The following is an 18,292-nucleotide window of genomic DNA, read 5'->3' on the forward strand; positions in this document are numbered from 1 at the left end:
CGTTTCTCCACTCTTTTCTTCAGGTTTTTCCTTTAATTTGTTACTCTTCTGTATGTATATACAGTCTTTATTTTTTAGCTCTTATTTATCACTCATTCACGCTTTTCTTTTCTTACTTACTTCTTAATTACTGAGCTGCTGTAACAAGTGAATTTCCCCTGTGGGGATCAATTAAGTTTAATTCGTTCATTCATAAAACACGGGTTTTATTTTTGAAAGCCCGTACCGGAACCTATGGATGTGTTTCCATAGTAACTTGGCGATCGGTTGGGGCTCTGCTGCCTCCCGTCTTCTCTACTCACACAAGCCGCCGGTAACAAAGAGGAGACAACAACGGGGCGATGATGGGGGCGAAGACAACCAGCCAGTTATGATAAACAAGAAGACACTGAATCGTTTTTTGTTTACAGTGTATTTTAAAAAGCGTTTTTTTCTTCTGTTTCCGCTGGACGAGTGAAGTTTTTAGTGCATTAACTTAACGTAGCGGCTCTCCGGACCTATTTTAACCTATAACTGTTAAAGCCGTTTTCTTGCCTCAAAGCTAACTATGTTGGACTGCCAACACTAGAGCCGAATGACTCAGGACTGCGATTCAGACATGCCTGAATAATTTTCGGTGAGTTTCCTTTACTGTATTTTATGATTTTTTAGGGATTAATTCAATATCGGTGGTTTTGCTGGAGCGGTTTCGTTGACTTGGACGGTTGAACCTGAAAGCACCTGTTCTCGTTAATGGAAAACCTGTTTTAATACTTTTAAAAGGTTTCATAAGATTACAGTGACTTTGCACATATTTCAACCCCTGTGGTGTCAGTGCAGAATTTCATGTGTAGAATATTTAGACAGTATTACTATTTATATATATATACACCAATTATCAACACCTGGACTATCTATTACTTGATGAGTGACACACATAAGACTATTATAAGCCACCTTTGACTTTAAGTATTTCATGAATGGCCTTCCCACAACAGTTAATTACCTTTCATGTATTCTAATTTTGGAAAATGTGTGTTTTCTATCAATAAAATTGACATATAGTAGGCTTATTGGCATAGTTGGCATATTTCCCTCTAGCTGTATCTTATTACACCTAAAGCATGTCACACACTGCTAAACAGCATATTTACATTTATATATTAATAGGAAAGCTATGAATGTTTATTCCTCGAGCATTCCCACCCCTATGTGTGTGGTGTGTGTGTGTGTGTTTTCCTTCTCGACACACCTTTTCCGTCCTCTCTTCCTGGCCAGCGTGGAGCTCACACACTCATCACATGTATTTTACTGGTTGATGCTAACCCACTCTTAAAGTCCCCCTACCCATTTTATACACACCAACCCATTAGTCTCCAGAGCAGATGGCATACTGTACACACACACACACACACACACACACACACACACACACTGAGAGCATTGTGTTAATGGGGTCCTTTTTAAGCACTTAAGGATTGTTCTCAAGCTGGTCTGATTTAAGGGATAACACCATATCTGACATATATTGGATCCACCAGGACAAATACCCTTACTGGGATGAATGACTGGCCCACTGACCCAGCCTGTGCATGTGTTTGGGGTCCAGTAGACTGGAGGACGTGGCTATTGAACTAACCAGGTCAATACAGCAAAGGGAGACAAAAGATGTGAAATCTGATGGTGGGGGCTGACTGAAAGAAAGTCAGAGTGGGGGAGATGTAACCTCAAGTGTACTCCATCTCATTTGATCTATAAGTGCATTTATACACATAATCAGAATGTGTTATCCCCACTGTCTAGATGAGTGCTTTGTGACTGAACACACCCTCCTATTAGTGGTTTATGTGCCACTCTGTGTACAATGATAATAACCAGAGGGCCTAAACTGAAACCTGGAAAGACCTACATTACACACCCACCCATACACACACACACACACCCACACACACTGGTATGGTAATATCATGTTTGCTGATGTCTGAGGTTATAAAACAACTCAGTACTGCTGGTTTTTAAAAATGTCTCCATTTTCCAGAAAGAGGTGTGGTGCAATTTGGTTCAAATCGCAAGAAAAATGGAAAAAATGTTAAGTTGATGTAGTTGTTAAGTACATTTGGGCTCATATGTAGTTGTTAATTTGTAAAACATCTTAATAACTTCTTAACGATTCTGTAAAACACACTTTTCAGGGTAACGCTTTACTTAACAGGCCCTTGAATCTTATGACAAATTCCTGGAAATTTTCGATGTAATTTTCAGGTATTTAACAGTTAATTTCTAGGACATTTTACAGAAATTGTGATGCATTTTGGTATAAATTATAAGAAGTGTTATGTTGGTTTAGTTGGTAAGTGCCTCATTATATTTGGGTTCCTAATTGTTAATTTTCAAAAATTCTTTATAAATTATACTCTTAACAATTTAACTGACAGAAAATACTTAGTTTGTATTAGCGTCTTTCCGAAAAACTCTTCAATGAGTGCATTTCCCAAATACCATCATATAACCTTTTCAAAGAAATGCCCTAACAGTCACACAGCAGCTACTTTTAGGAAATTATTGAGAAAATTTGCTGGAAATTAGTAAGAAACTAAAGGATCCGTAAAATAACGTGTTACCAAATATTTCTTTGCTTGGATTTGAGTAAATAAAATTCAAGGAAGTGAAGAAGAAGAAGACGAGGAAGGTGTTAGAAGATGGAAAGATGTTCAGTCATTTCATAATTGCTCGGAACATCGCTCTTGTCAACTCAAAAACATTTTTCCTGTCAGAATGTAATATGAAACCTCGTCGGTCTCTTTCTTGTAAGCCGAGTGAATGTACAGTGTCTGTCCAAACTGGTTTGACTAGCTGGTGCACTTTCCCAACAATAAACAGCTACGGGTTGCTTTATTGACTTTGGAGAGCCGTGTGGAAGAGACTCTGTCAAGTCACAAACCCATTATTGCAGATTGCTGTCTTTGATGTGTTTGTTTACCAGCTGGTATGAAGCACTACTGTTGATTAATTCCTGGTTCGGTCACAACTTCATATGAATTTACTGGCACTTTAAAATGACATGAGGAACCTTTAATCTCTCACAGAGCAATAGATGACTTCATGCGTGTCCAATACAGAAAACATGGTGCAGATAAGAACATGTGTTTCATATTTAAATTGGCCACTTCATCACTGTTTAATCTTTTTCACATTTCTTTAATTAATTGATTCATTTCTGAGCCCAGTGGTACCAACCGTCTCGACTTATGACCCCTTCAAATGTCTACTTGTCTACCAGTTCAACCAAAGGGTCATTAATGCTTCTCAGTAGACGATTAGTCATTAATGCGGTCGACAGAAGATTAATCTGCAACTATTTTGGTAATTGAATGATCGTTTTAGTTACTTTTTATGGAAAAATGCCAAACATTCGGTGGTTGTAGCTTCTCAAATGTGAGGATTTGAAACTTGTATGTGTCATACATGATAGTAAACTCAATATATTTTAGTTTTCAACTGTCGATCAGACAAAACAAGACATTTGAAGACCCCATCTTGGACTCTGAAACATTAAATCAGGGGTTTTTCTGACATTTTTATAAACAAAACGATTAATCGGTAAAGAAAATATTGGTTAGTTGCAGCCCTACTTCTCTGTTCTTGTTTGAAAGAGGTGAAAATGATCCAGAAATTCACAAGAAACAGAAAAGATTAGAAGGATCAGAAGAACCACTGGTTTAGTCCATAAAATGTCGACAAATAGTTCATTATTTCCCAGAGCCCAATGTGATGTCACTTATTGATAGTTTTGTCAAATCAACAGTCCAATTAATTACATTTAAAATGACATAAAAGCAGATAAAGCAGCAAATTCTCACATTTGACAAACTGGAACCTGTAAATGTTTTGTATTTTTGCACTGATGTATTAAAAATGGATTAAGCGATAAATAATTTATTATGCAAAACTATCATTGTCACTTCAATAGACACATTGTCTGGTTCATCTACACAAATCATGTACAAACTAAATGATTAATCAAGTCATCTAAAAGACATTTGTTGCAATGATTGTGTGTAATCCAAACTAAACGCAGCGACGTCGTCTGCTGCTTGTCTGCTCTATCTTTCTGTGTGACTCAGAAGATGACTAACCCTTGTTTGGTTTGGTATTGCATCAGCTGTTGCTCTCTCATCAAAAAAAGAAAACATATGGTGAAAAGAATCTGCAGCGTGGCCATTTAGTCGCCCTGAATGGAAGCTGGATTTCATTTTATTTTCATCACGGTTCTTTTTATAGACACTTACGAGGCCGAGAGAAGAGTCAGTCAGCGCTTTGGCTTCATTTGAATAACTAGAGTGCTTTGAATACGGAAGTTTGTCAATGTTTAAATTTTTAAAAGACCGAATCAGTGCAGACTTTTTAAAAATGTGGATGTCTATGTAAAGTCTGAGTACAATAAATGAAAAGTATAAAACAAATTGTGTTTTTCAGAGCACTTGTAGTCCAGCTAACAGGTGAAAAGACTACAAGGCGCTTGAGGCTGTTCAACCTGCAGGGTGGAGTGATTTTAAAGCACCTTTGTATTGAAACAGTAGTTAACTATTAATAGGATTGATGTGTCATGAATCATGTGATACTGTGCCAAATGGAAGCCGTCTGAGCAGATGTTACACATTCATTGGCAGCAAATCAAAGAAAAACCTTTTTACAGGACAAAATAATATCGAAATTGAAAATAATCTCAGCTTTTCGTTTAACAGACGTTGTTTATTATCCTCCTTGAAATGGAAAGCTCATGTTAGATCCCTACTCTGATGCTGCTGATACATCCAGCCATTAAAGTCATAAATAAATAACAATTTAAGGAGTCATACGGAGAGTTCAGGGAACATTAGCACATAATAATCAATAGTCTCTCATAATTTAAAGGGAACAGAATCGCTTGATTTTCCTTTACTGCGCAGCCATGAAATGCAGATTTGTCCGTGTCAGCTACTGAGCTGGTTTTTTGCTTCTCTGTGTTTCATTTGCAGCCAGGAAGGAGTGGGCTCCTTACAGTGCAAAGTTCATTTTCCTCTGAGTCCCTACAGAGGGGAGGAGGGGGGATGTACTGTAAGCACAGAGTTCAAAGTCTAATTGTAGGATTATACTGTAATAGAGATGTTGGATTATGTGATGTTTATTGCCTTGTTGTAAATGTGTATGACAGCTCAGCTACAGAAAGTGTTTAGTAATCATATAGTGTTAGATAGATAGTGGACAACAGATATATGACAGGAAAGTGAAAAGACAGATAGGGATTAATATAAAACAAAGGTCCCTGATTAGAACCAGATATTATATTAGATAATATATCTACTTGTGAACAAACTTTACAGTTATGACCTTAATGTTGATGTGAGTTATTAGCGGGTCAACTAAAGAGTGATTTTAATGTCTTGGGTTGTTTCATTTGAAGAATTTTGAGAGGTCAGAGGAGGTTAAAGTGTCTAGAAATACACAAAAAAAGCAAAAATTTGAGAACATTTTTAAAAAATAGACGTAATTTTCTGTGTTACTATATGAGAAGTAGATGACAGTCACATTTGATAATTCCTGTTCTTTCCTCTCCTCTCATCAGGTGAGGATGACATGCTCACATTGACCTTTGCCCTCGAAGCCTGGCCTCTGATTGGTCAGGGCCGGGAGTGAAAACATACCATAAGAGACGACCCCCCCCCCCTCCAGCTACCATGTCTGTCCAGGAAGTATCTCCACCGCCCACGTCGCCGTTACCTCTCAAACCCGAGACCAAACCGAGACCGGAGATCCCTCCAAAACCGTCAACGCAAACCAGCTCCCCTCCTCTCGGGGACAGAGGCAGCAGTGGGAAGGTCAAGAGGATTGTGAACAAGTTTAGCAAACAGGAGTCTGCATCAAATGAAGCCAATGAACACCCCACTAATGGTAGCGCAGAACTCAAGACAAGTAAGCGGTTCAAAAGGCCGCCGACCATAAAGCCCAAACCGGGCCGTGCCAGTCTGCAGCTTCAGATCGGCAGAGAGCAGGCGCCTCCGCTGCCTGCCAAGAGGAGCCGCGTCCCGCAGAAGCAGAAAGAGAGTCTGGGAGGAGAGGAGGGGGACGGCATCGGCGTGGAAGGACGTCGATCAGGTACTGTGGGTTTTAATCTCGGGTGTATGGTTTAAATATTACTAATAATTTATGTTTTATACTGCACTCATGCACTACGTTATCATCAGAGAGTTCTTAAGACACGTGTCTTGCCTGCAAACCAAATTTCTTTTAATAATAATGAAGTTAAAGGCAAGACAAGTTTATTTATGAAGCTTATTTCATACACAAGGAAATTCAAAGTGCTTTACAGGAATATAAGAAGAGGAGCAGTAAGAAACAGTAAAAATAAAAACAAGACTAAAAGAGACAAGTAAAGTTAAAAGTTAATTTTAATTTTAAAAAGTTAAGAAGCATTTACAGCATTTAAAGGTGAGTATTAATTATAAGAGCATCACAAATCTTAAAGATGCACAGAATAAAGTGAGGTTAATGCTACAATAACAGCAGATGTGTCTATTTTCTAGTCGTAGTTTTCTACCAGCTTGATTTGGGAAACATAAGGGAAATGTGTCACATGACTTCTTGAAAGTTTTAGACTTTTACCTTCGGTTGTTATTCACACATTCAAAGTGATTTATTGCACCTTTTATCCAACAAGACAGACATCAGAGGTCACCGAACAAACACACTGTCACACAGTCACACATTCAACCGACAGCGTAATGACTACTTTTAGATTAGAATCAAGTATTGATTACATTATGGTGCATTTATTGGTGAATGCAGAAAGTGCGTGCATGCACGTACAGACCTTCACATAGAGTGAGCGCACTGATTGGTTGAAAAGTGAAATCTATAGCATACAGACAGACAGGTGTGGTGCCGCTGACTGATCTGTTCCAACTGTCATAAACAGGTTCTGTCAGTCAGCTGATCACCTGCATAGGTGCACATTTACTGTGTGTGTGTAGGAGAAAATATGTGTGTGTGAAACATGAAACCACAAAGTGACGCTCACTCTGCTCCAGTAAGAAAAGATAATGCACCTTATCATCTTCCAGTATCTTCCAGTCGTTTTAGCTAGTAAGTAAAACACAGCAAACATTTGGATGTCTTGAGTGTTTTTTTTTTGCTGTGTCATGACGACCTATATTTCCTGACTCAACAAAAGAAGAACCTAACAGTTCTAACAGTGACATTTATTGTTTGTCTCATTAAACAGGAATTTGTTTGTTCCTTCCTACGTTACACACACTTTACTATCACTTCCTTATTTTGGTTCCCTTTCAAGCAACAGAGAAAAGTCAATCAGGTCCTCAGTTTCTGTAGCAACACATCAGCGTGCTATCAATTCAATATCAGCTATAGAAGGAAATAATCTCTTCACAGCTGATTACGGCTACAACTAACGAATATTTTCAAGATCAAATAATCTGTTAATGAATTGTTTAGACTATAAACTGTCATAAAAAAAAAGGAAAATGCTCAACACAACGCCTCAGAGCCCCAGGTGACGACTACAAATTGCATTTTTTTCGTCTGACCAACAGTGAAAACACAAAGATATGAAACTTTTAAATGAGATAAAAACAAAGAAAAGCAGCAAAATCATCACATTTGAGAAGATGAATCAATATAATGTTTGACATGTTTACTTGATATATAACTTTAATTGATTATTTGAAGTTGGTGATTCATTTTATGTAAGTATTTGACTGCAACATAATAAAATAATCATGGCTTTTTAATAAAATAATGCAGTTACCTTAAAAACACATGTGTAAAGCTTAATCTGGTTTGCGTTTTTTATTTATATCAAGCTTTTAAAAATCAGCATCTGTATCGTCCGATGCAGAAAATGTCGGTCATTTAACCTTCACCCTCATTCTCCTCTGTCCTCTCTTCACCTCTTCCATTTCCTTTGGTCAATATTGGATTTTTCCCTCACAACGCTCCAAACTTTCCATGAATATTTGAAGGCACCACTCGCACACTGCAGACGCGCTGTATTTGCATGCTGACTCGACAGTCCGGTGTCTGCCATGTGGAGCTGTTATGAGGAGAGCAGATGGGGGGAAAAAAAAAAAAAAAAGCTCTTAATGAAAGTGAGCTGTCCTATCTGGGGATACACATGTAGGGAAAGACAGGAAACGGCCCACTCACACCCATCAGCCTCACTGTTGTAGCCTCGGATGTGGTGGAAAAATGAGCATTGATGCGTTTATTTCTGTATCAACATTTAGAAGAACTAAAAAAAAATGTCAAAGAAATTTACTTTGATTTACTTTCTTCCCTTTCTTTTGAACAGTACAAATCAGTTAATCTATGTTGCTTCTTTCTGATGCAGCGCCTGATGGGAAAGAGGTGGAGGTTCAGCTGAACGGAGGAGGGGAAGCGGAGGTCGAGCGCAGTCCAGACACGCCGCTCAGTCCCTGCTGCGACCCGTGCTGCGGCTGTGTTTGCCACTTCCAGCGGCCGGGCATGAAACTGATATGGGTGCCCGTTGACGCGGAAGACGGTGAGGAGGAGGAAGTGGAGGAGACAGAGGAGGATGGGACCGATGGGGAGGAGGACAGGTCGGAGGAGGGGGAAGACAAGGATGCGGAGGTGGAGAGGGGAGGGGAAGGGGACAGCGAGGCGGACGAGGTGGACAGGACTTCTGTGGTTGATGAGGGTGAGGTGTCGAAACAAGACAAAGCAAAGTTTTACCAGTCTTTGGACGTTTTAATCAGCGAGGGTAACAGGAGGCGGTCGGACCCAGGTCCTCACGCTGTCCTCATGTCCCGCGCCGTCACTCGCTCTCAGTCTCCCCCCGTTCCCCCCAAACAGTCTCAGTCGCCGCCAATCCCAAAATCCATCCACGAAGAAGAAAATATTTACGAGGCCACGCTCCCAGTGTTTGACCCTACCCCCAAAAAATCCACATCTCTGTGTAAGGAACTGGATATTCCTCTTATCAAGGTGCGCAAACCAGCCCGTCAATCTAAGCTGCCCTCCAGCACCTCAGACCCGACATCAGAGTTCCAGGTGGATGTTGGTTCAGTATCGAGCCCAGACGACGTGCCGCCTGCCATCCCGCCCCGCATGCCGGTGACTCAGGACAGCCGCAGCCTCACGCCGGTCCACCGGGGCGGCATTCCTCTCCCGCAGCCCACCCTGGAGGAGTGGCGCTCGTTGCGGCCCTCCTCCCCCAGCAGCTCCACCGCCAGCGGGCTCAGCCCCCAACGAGCCATCACTCCACCCCCGACCAGCAGCCTCCAGCCTCAAAGACCCCCACCTCCACCGCCAAAGACAGATCCCAGGAGGCTCAGCAGTGCCTCAATGCAATCCCTCACACAGAAAAAAGGTTTGTACTGAACAAACACTATTATCTTTGCCTGAAATGAGTCGTGAATGACGCACAAATTTGCATAATGGAGAGCAATGACACCATTTATTTGTCTTTTTAGAAGGAGAGGAGAATGGAGGGAATGAAGGAGAGAAAGAGGAGACGATGGAAGAACCGTAAGTTATCACTCTCTGACCTCACACTTTGGCTTGAACTTCCCTTATTTTGAAAAGATGAGGCTGACAATATTCTACATTTTTTCTGATTGATTTGAGTCCGTCCACATAAATCATCCTGCTGCTAGAAATACAACAAATATGTATTAATCCACAACTGAAAATAGTCCCCAACACATTCACTATTTACTCCTGTTTGAGTAACATTTCTTAAAAACTACAGTGTCCAGCTGTTTTAGCTGTATTTAGCCTTTAAAAAACAAAGAAATGTACGTTTTGTATTTGTGACAATTTACATCTTCAGTTGGAAGAAATGGGTTTGGTGTTTATAGTCACAAAATAGTGAAGTCAGATAGTATCCAGAGACACACAGACACAATGCTGGTTCTGTTTTCTGTGGGATTTGTTGACAGTATTAGAAATATAAAATCCAACCAGTAAGTCAGAATAGATGGCCTATTGTATGTGGAGGAAACATTAACTGTGTCTCTCACACTTTTTGTTGAACAGTTTTGTTCCAGTTCACGCTGGTTGATTCTTTTCTCCTCTCTCCACTCTTCCTGTTTCAGACGTCCAGTCAGGAGCAACTCTCTCAGGAGGGAGTCCTCGTTCAGCTGGGAGTCCCGGCTGCAGGATGGTAAGACACCTGTTACACAGAAAACAGAAAAACATCTGTTGAGTCACTGAAAGTATCACAGTGATGGAAATTGTGAAGGACACAATTTTAGCGTGTTAGCCATGTAACACTATAATTTGATGAATTCAGTTATTTCTCTTTGAGAATTTTAGCGTAAATTCATCTTCAATTGGATGAAATCTGGTGTTTTGGCATCTTTTCATCTGCACCTCACAGTTAATATCTCATGCTGTGTCCCACTTTCATATACATGCTAATTGTATACAGTAGTAGCTACTATATACTGTTAGTCATGGTATCCTGTTTTGCCTTCAGTGTACAAAAAAACAACATACTTTTTAAGCTAACAGGACATGATGCAATGCAACCAACAGATGTCAATCAAACTTTGGATTTTTTTTTTTTAAATAATTGTTTATTCTATCACTTCATCTTTTAATTAGTGTGTAGAATTGAGTTTGGACACAGTTTCAGGCTAAACACGCTAATTTTGTCAAAACTCTGTCAGTGAACAAATTACACTGATTGAGCTGTTGGAGGCACATTACCGGATTATTACATACACATGTTCAACTTCCTGCCATCCAGTACAACAGCTTTTCAATAAATCTCATCTTCATGAAGTTATTTTGTAATTTTTGAGGATTTGTGATGCAGTTCAATGGGAAAGCCTCAAAAATCACCAGAGTTGAATCAACTACTGTCTGAACTTAACATTACAAGGCTTCTGTATTGAATTGCATTGTTGGATTGTACAAGTGTAGCTAATAAACTAATGTCCAGTTTTTAACTGACTGCATCAGTTGGAACTTGAATGCATCATGTTATTGACCAGTCAGAGTCATTAACCTTTTACATACTTTCTTATTATTTTTATTTGTGACTTGTTTCCCTCCTCAGAGCCCCTTTACCAGACATACCGTGCCACTGTCATCACCAAGGAGATCCGACGCCAGACGGTTTGCCGTAATATCAGTAAGACTAGCGTGGACTACGCCATGGACTGGAACGCCCGCCTGTCCGGGACTGGGACGCCAACTGGAACTGGAACTGCGACTGGAAACGGAGCACCCAAAAGCAGCCCGGTGCCCACACCAGGCCAGAGCACCCTGTGGCAGGACCTCCCAGCCGTACGGGACAGTGGCGTGCTGGAGCAGCTCACCCCTGAACAGTGCAAGTACCAGGAGGTGAGGAGTTAATGTGATGTGAGGAGAGCAGGGAGAGGCTGATGTAGGGAGGAGAGATCCCATCAAGAGAAATCAATGAGGCGAGGAGAAGAGGAATGGGATATGCTGTATCACATTTTTAATAACACCTTAAAGTAATAATCAGACGTTTTTATAGGAATTAAAGTTCATTCTGCCTCAGCGCATTACTCACTGCTGTATAATTATATTGAGTCACCTGATCCCCGGCTCATGAAAGCTTTTACAATCCCAGTTCTAACTTTCCAACGTGAGTACGGGAAGTGAAGCATGTTAGTTTCCAGTTGCAGCATCAGCAGTTTGTTCGGAGTAAACTGTAGTTGGTGCATCGACATCGCTTTGGAAAGGGATGTAAATCAATTTATTTAAAATTGGTCCTTTTCTCTCTCATCTGTCACATTTTCTTCTCTTAAAAAAGGGATTAAATAACATGTAAATCCAGTTTGCAGTACAATAGTTTAAAGTTTAATAGTCTTTAGATTACCTCATAAAAAAATTAAACAACCAAATTAAAGGAGAAAATTGAAAGGAAACAATTTGTTATTTATGTTTTTTTGACTTTTTACTAAAAACAATAGAGAGATGATAAAAAGATTAAAAGACGATGACTTCCTGACTTGGGGCTTGTTTGGGCAAAACCTTGCTAATCTGATGTGAGATATAACAACTATCCTTATTGCCAGTCATCAACTTGGGACATGGGTCTCCCTAAAAACAAGGCATTTCATCCAGCAGGTTGAAAAACGTAATATACAGGAAATCTACACAAATTGTGGCACGTGACGGCTTCATTTCAAGCCTGAACTTTATCTTGTCCGCTTCCTCTCAGAGTATGTTTGAGGTCCTGACATCGGAGGCCTCTTACCTTCGATCCCTGCGCGTTCTGACCGAACACTTCCTGGACAGCCGGGATCTAGAGGAGACGATGATCATCAGGGACAAGAAAACCCTTTTCTCCAACATCCTGAGGGTGCGCGAGGTCAGCGAGAGGTGAGAAATGGCAGGACGAAGCATGAAGGGAGATAAAGGAAAAGGGGAAATAGGAAGATGGTTTATGGCTTAAACTGCGAGGAGGTCACTTGGTTAAAGAGGTGAATGGAACAACAAACATGTAATGAGTCATTTCCTGAATTGAGGCAATGAAATGGTCAATTAAGATGTTCAAAACAAGTTGGCACTACGAGTTAACACTCAGTTTCTCAGAGGTTTTTTAATGAAACCTTTGCTGTCTGACCCTGCAGGTTTTTAAAGGACCTGGAGGACCGCATATTTGAGAATTTTGTCTTTTCAGACATCTGTGACATTATCCACTACCACGCCCAGCACAACTTCCCCGCCTACATCGACTACGTCCGCAACCAGATCTACCAGGAGAAAATCTACACCTCGCTCATGTAAGAAACACCAGTCAGTGTTTTTTAGAGTTTAGTTGAGGAAGTTAAGAAATGGTGAGATTCAACTGTCAGTAAAGCAGGCTGCTTGGGTCTCAACTGTGTTTTCTCACAAGCACAGATTTTCACAAATATTCTTTTCCCCCGGTTTAAAATTTCCAGCATTGAGTCACAACCTGAGAATTTGGAAAAAACCTTTTACTGACATACAATATGTTGTCATCATCCAAAATCTTTTGAAATACAGCTGGAAAACTTGCAAAAAAACAATGTTGTTCAATGAAGTTTTATCCACTTAAATCTCCTTTCTCCCTTCTTTTTGCTCTTCCACCACCACAGGAACATTACAGACGCTCACATGCTATGGTGCATATGTGTATAATTTACGTGCTTATATGTGTATCTGCAGGAAGAACAACGTGCAATTTGCGTCGGTCATCACCCGTCTCCAAGAGTCGCCTCAGTGCCAGCGGCTGCCCTTCATGTCCTTCTTGCTCCTGCCTTTCCAGCGAATTACACGCATCAAAATGCTCATTGAGGTGAGCAGCATCATGAGAATAGTATTGTGCATTTAAATAAATGTGTGGTTTAGAGTCAGTGTGCAGGCTTTATCTTTTCACTGAAGGACTAGAAACTCGCCTGTTAGCTGTTGGTTTTTCGTCTCCTGTGAGCAGAGAGCACTAGAGGTCAGAGTCACAGCAGTGTTACTGGAGCATGACTACAATGCAATTACCCTCTGCAACCTTTAAATATTTTTCTCAAGTGTCCAAACAAAATTCCACAGTATACTCTGTATAACTTACCCTATCTGTTCTCCTGCTAGCAGCTATTGAAAGACAATACCGAGTTCATCACGCCTCGTTTCTCAGTGGAATGTCCTCATTCCAACTTAATCTTCCTCGTCAGTATACTCTTGATCTATATGCAAACACACGAGACACCTTGTCTCAACCTTGTTTGTGCTTGGATGGAAAAATGTATCCTGTTGATGCTGTTTGTCCCGTCGCAGAAATGGAAAGTTGTTGTTTGTTGTTCCAGAACATCCTGAAGAGAACAAAAGAAGGGACGAAAGAGGAGCAGACGGCTTCCAAGGCTTTGGCTTCGGTGTCAAAGGTAAACGCCCCTCACTCTTCACCTTCCATTACAAATCTTTATAATTTGACTCTCGAGAGCTTTGCATTGCTCTGGAAACGTGACGTCATCCATTGTCCCAAGTGAAGGATTTCCTATCGAATGAGTCCCGCTGTAACAATGAGTCACGGATTGCTATCTGAGGGTATTTGTTCAAGGAATGAACCTGATACTCTTAGAGACACAGTCACTTCTATGTGAACCTCTTGACTCACATGAAAGTGTTTCTTTTATCATTTTATTCACACAGATCATTGACGAGTGTAACACGCAGGTGGGAAAGATGAGACAGATGGAGGAGTTGATCCATGTCTCGCAAACGCTGGAGTTTGACAAGCTCAAGGTGAAATCCAGTGTACACAAACACATAAAAGTGTGAAAAGTGATTTTTACTTGTCTGCATGTAGTTGGATACCAGTTGTTTGGACTTTCCATTTAGAAAAAGAGATAAAAGTTTCTTCCTCCGCTCCCTCCAGGCCATCCCGATCATCTCCCAGACTCGATACCTAGAGAAGAAGGGCGAGCTCCAGGAAATGTCCAAAGGGGGAACTCTCTTCAACATGAGGGCCAAGTTCACTCCCGTCTACCTCTTTCTGTTCAACGATCTGCTCATCATCGCTACCAAGAAGGGGTGAGGCAGAAGAGATCGATACTGTTGTCTTAACAAATCACCTACACACTGATTAAAAAACAAATACTGCCGTAATAAATACAAACTCACCAAAATACATTGTGAGTATCCCGGAGGTCTAACAAACAAACAAATGTGGGTTGTGCTTCCTTCCTCATGAAACATTTGCAAAGCCAATTTTAGATCATTTAAATTAGAGTGAAACCACAGGAAGGACTGTGCATCATGTCATAATCAGTCACCACTCATAAAAAAACTGCTCCAAAGAAACTCCACATGGTACCTTCAAAAAAGTCACAATATATGATATAATTGTCTCTACTTGGCTGAAATCTGTTAAAAAACACTGTTTTGATCATTACTAAAACACTTGAAATTACAATTTCAATTACCTTACTTGATTCATTCTGTTGATTTTCCATGGCTTTTCGTAATTTTAATGTATTTGTAACATTTTAGGGTAGAATATCTCAGATTATGTGTCTTTACGTAGAGCGGACGTCGTTAGACTCCAGTTACATTCCTGTCAAACCCCTGCAGAGGTCAGTCGGCGTGAAACATTTTCTAACAGCATGACGTCGTACACATCAGTGCTTTCTGTCACACATTGTTAGTTAATAATTTAGCCACACCCTGCACAATCAGGCATTTTAGTTTAAAGACAGAGCTGAATGAGTACAACCATGTCCAGAAGGAAAAAACCATCCAGTAGATGTAACGCTACACTTCCCATTCTGTAAACATCAGCCCCCGGAGATGGTGGGAGGAGTGCGTGAACTCATTTCACCGTTCAGCTGGATGTTTTATACTGTACCTCTTGAACTTCTCTGTAGCACTTTCTGTTTCGACAGGCTGTCATATTGCCAGATGAACAATGTGAACACGAACCACAAAAGCAGTCGCCCCACGACAAGTGTGTCATCGCTAGTGAAATGACTCCAAACTTCCTAAAATGTAACAGGAAGTAATGTTAGTGACAGTATTGTATAAATACGGACATACAACATGCGTATAAATACAACTCAGTGTCACATGTTTTACTTGCTTTAGTAAATTTAACAGTATTTCTTAGTTCCACTTCCAACAATTCCACTGTTCTGCATGATTGTTTCCTTCACATTCCTAAAGGTATTTATTAGCTAACACTTTGCTACTTCACCCTCGTTAAAACTAACTTCTTTTTCTTTCACAGCGCCGAGCGTTTTGTGGTGCTTGACCACGCTCACCGCTCTCTGGTGCAGGTGCAGCCAATAGAAGAAGGCGGGAGCAGCGCGGGCCCCTACGAGCACTGCTTCAACCTCACGCTGCTGGAAAACCATCAGGGACGCATGATGGAGCGGCTGTTCAAAGCTCCGTCCCAGTGAGTCGGCCCGCGTGTATAACCAACCGACATTGATCATACGTCTTTTAAATCTGTAGAATGATAGAAACTTTCACTGTGTTGCACTTTTCATAACGTATTACAAAGAAAAACTAAAGGAAAAAGGAGCCATTGAGTGCAGGAACACATTGTTTTATAAACAAAAAGTTGACATAAACAATGTTAGAATTATTTTAAAGATGATCAGATAAAACCTTCACACAAAGGGGCTTTAAGTAGGATCCGACAGACACTCCTGTTCCACGACGCTTTTTCCGTTTGCATGTCAACGAACCATAAACAATAGAGATGAAACATGAGGCCTCCCCAGTCAAGTGTGGCCACTCTGCAAAGTTTCGTTTGTCACTAATATATATGACGTCCATAGGTCAGACATGCACAGGTGGATGGCGGCTTTCCCCAACCCCACCAACCCCGACAGAGATGAAGACGAAGTGATTTATGAGGACTGGGGTGAGGAGACGTGCACTTAAAGAATTTATACCTCTATCTTCTTTGACACAGAAGTGATTTTATATGCATTGTTTCTTACGGTTATGTGTGTGTGTGTGTGTGTGTGTCAGACTGTCCCCAGGTGAACTGTGTCGAGCAGTACATCGCCCAGCAGGCAGACGAGCTCACCCTGGAGCCCACTGAGATCATCAACGTCATCCGCAAAACCAACGAGGGTAAGAATGTGAAGTGGTTTTTTTTTTTATGGAGACAAACTGCCCTCCACATTAAAAATGAGACGTCAGAAGAGAACATTTCCTCTTTTACAGAACACACCTCTGCGGCTGAAACTGCACAATAGTGATATCAATCTGGATCTGAGTCATTTTCCATTTGTCTATTTTTGGCTTTATCAGTGTTTGTCTATCTAAACATACTTAAGTCTAAAATGCCGTACAGACAGGTTTCCTACTAATACATTTGAATGCACTGACATGACTTTGTATCATTAATGTGCCCCTCTCCTCAACTGCTCGTTATACACCCTGATCCTCATAACTTCCTCAATCCTCAACCCTGCATCTTAGCAGTTTATTGATTTGTTTTGACTTTCTTGCATGAATCGAATCAGAAACCTCCAACGTTCCCCTGTTTGTCCTCTTTCCCCCCCCTCTCCTCCTCCCCCCCTCCCATTTTTTCCTCTTTTTATTCCCAGGTTGGTATGAAGGGATCCGTCTATCTGATGGTCAGAAGGGCTGGTTCCCCATTGCAAACGTCATAGAGATCACCAACGAGCACGTGAGGAGACGAAACCTGCGCGAGCGCTACAGAGTCATACAGGCCGCGAGCATTGTTGCCAACAGCAAGACCCGCACCGGTCAATAGGATCAACGGATCAAACGTGTTTACATTTTAAGGACGATAAATGGAGCAAATGAAACAAACTGCTAAATGTCTTCATTCAGGGACTTTATTGGTTGAGTGTCGGTTTCTAGCAACCAGGAATTGAAAGATAAAAGGAGAAGAGTTGCTTGCAATTCAACTGACTAATCATCACCTTATTTATACTACTGGAGTATGTGTGTGTATACTGGGAAGTGGATCATTCACTACTTGTGCTGAAAAAAAAACTGACTATGTATGTACATTCAAACACACAGAGAGCAGCATTGTACAGAGTCACCGCTGCAGAGTTGACCTCTTTTAACGAGCACATAGCCCTGCATGTCTCTCTATTGTTGTGAAACTTACACAGTTGAAATGCCAACCATTCTAGCCATTCACTGACCAGATTTTACAAATGTCTGACCTGCTGCAAAGAAAACAGACGGGCGTTCCTTTACAACGCCTCGTGTCGCCACAAGCAAACATTAGTTAACTCCTCGACACTCCTGCCACATGTGAAAACCTGTCAACCTGTGTGACCTGAATACTGGATACGACATGAACAACAACACATCTTGACTGAAAGATGCAACAGTGTTAACATTTTTATTTTATTTTTTTTAAAAGAGGATATTTCTCACCACAAATCTAAACAGGAAGTGCCTTTGATTGAACTCTGAACACAGAACAACACACCAAGACTTGTATCATGACCCCGCATCATCAAGCACAATAGCTTTAATGTTGCATGTAAACGTGGGTTAAGCTATTCTGCCGGTTAGAGTTCAGTCTCTCTGCTCAGTAGTTGTGTTGTTGACTAGCTGGTTAGCTTGTGTGAAATAATGCTGTAGCTCCCCCTGCAGCTTTATGTCAATCCAGACTGGGATTTATCTGTGGATACACTCTAAATGTACAATATGTATGTAAATATTAAGTGGGGTGTTCCTTCCTTCTGAACAGTAGTAGTGCTTTTAATAAAAAAAAACAACAACAACGTGTGTCTTTGTAGCTAGGTACGGTAACAAGGGAGAAAAACACAAGGCGAATGTGAAATACTCAAAGGTAGACATGAAAAAT

General features: G+C 40.8%; 1 protein-coding gene across 2 annotated transcripts; it reads left to right on the top strand.

Moving 5' to 3' along the window:
* Nucleotides 1-248: 248 nt before the first annotated feature.
* On the top strand, nt 249-18,198 carry arhgef15b (Rho guanine nucleotide exchange factor 15b). 2 transcript variants are annotated; one of them, XM_067579672.1, is made up of 16 exons: nt 249-616; nt 5,585-6,114; nt 8,366-9,364; nt 9,468-9,522; nt 10,092-10,159; nt 11,060-11,346; nt 12,194-12,354; nt 12,606-12,758; nt 13,165-13,294; nt 13,794-13,868; nt 14,137-14,229; nt 14,363-14,517; nt 15,710-15,877; nt 16,266-16,351; nt 16,462-16,566; nt 17,046-18,198. In XM_067579672.1, exons 2-16 carry the CDS (start codon nt 5,697-5,699, stop codon nt 17,213-17,215), a joined length of 3,123 nt encoding a protein of 1,040 aa, XP_067435773.1. In that variant the 5' UTR covers nt 249-616; nt 5,585-5,696; the 3' UTR covers nt 17,216-18,198. The 2 variants fall into 2 exon arrangements, with proteins under 2 accessions (XP_067435773.1, XP_067435774.1); XM_067579673.1 differs by lacking the exon at nt 249-616 and adding an exon at nt 4,979-5,076.
* The last annotated feature ends 94 nt before the right edge of the window (nt 18,199-18,292 follow it).

This window comes from Thunnus thynnus, chromosome 22 (genome assembly GCF_963924715.1).
Source record: "Thunnus thynnus chromosome 22, fThuThy2.1, whole genome shotgun sequence".
NCBI lineage: Eukaryota > Metazoa > Chordata > Actinopteri > Scombriformes > Scombridae > Thunnus > Thunnus thynnus.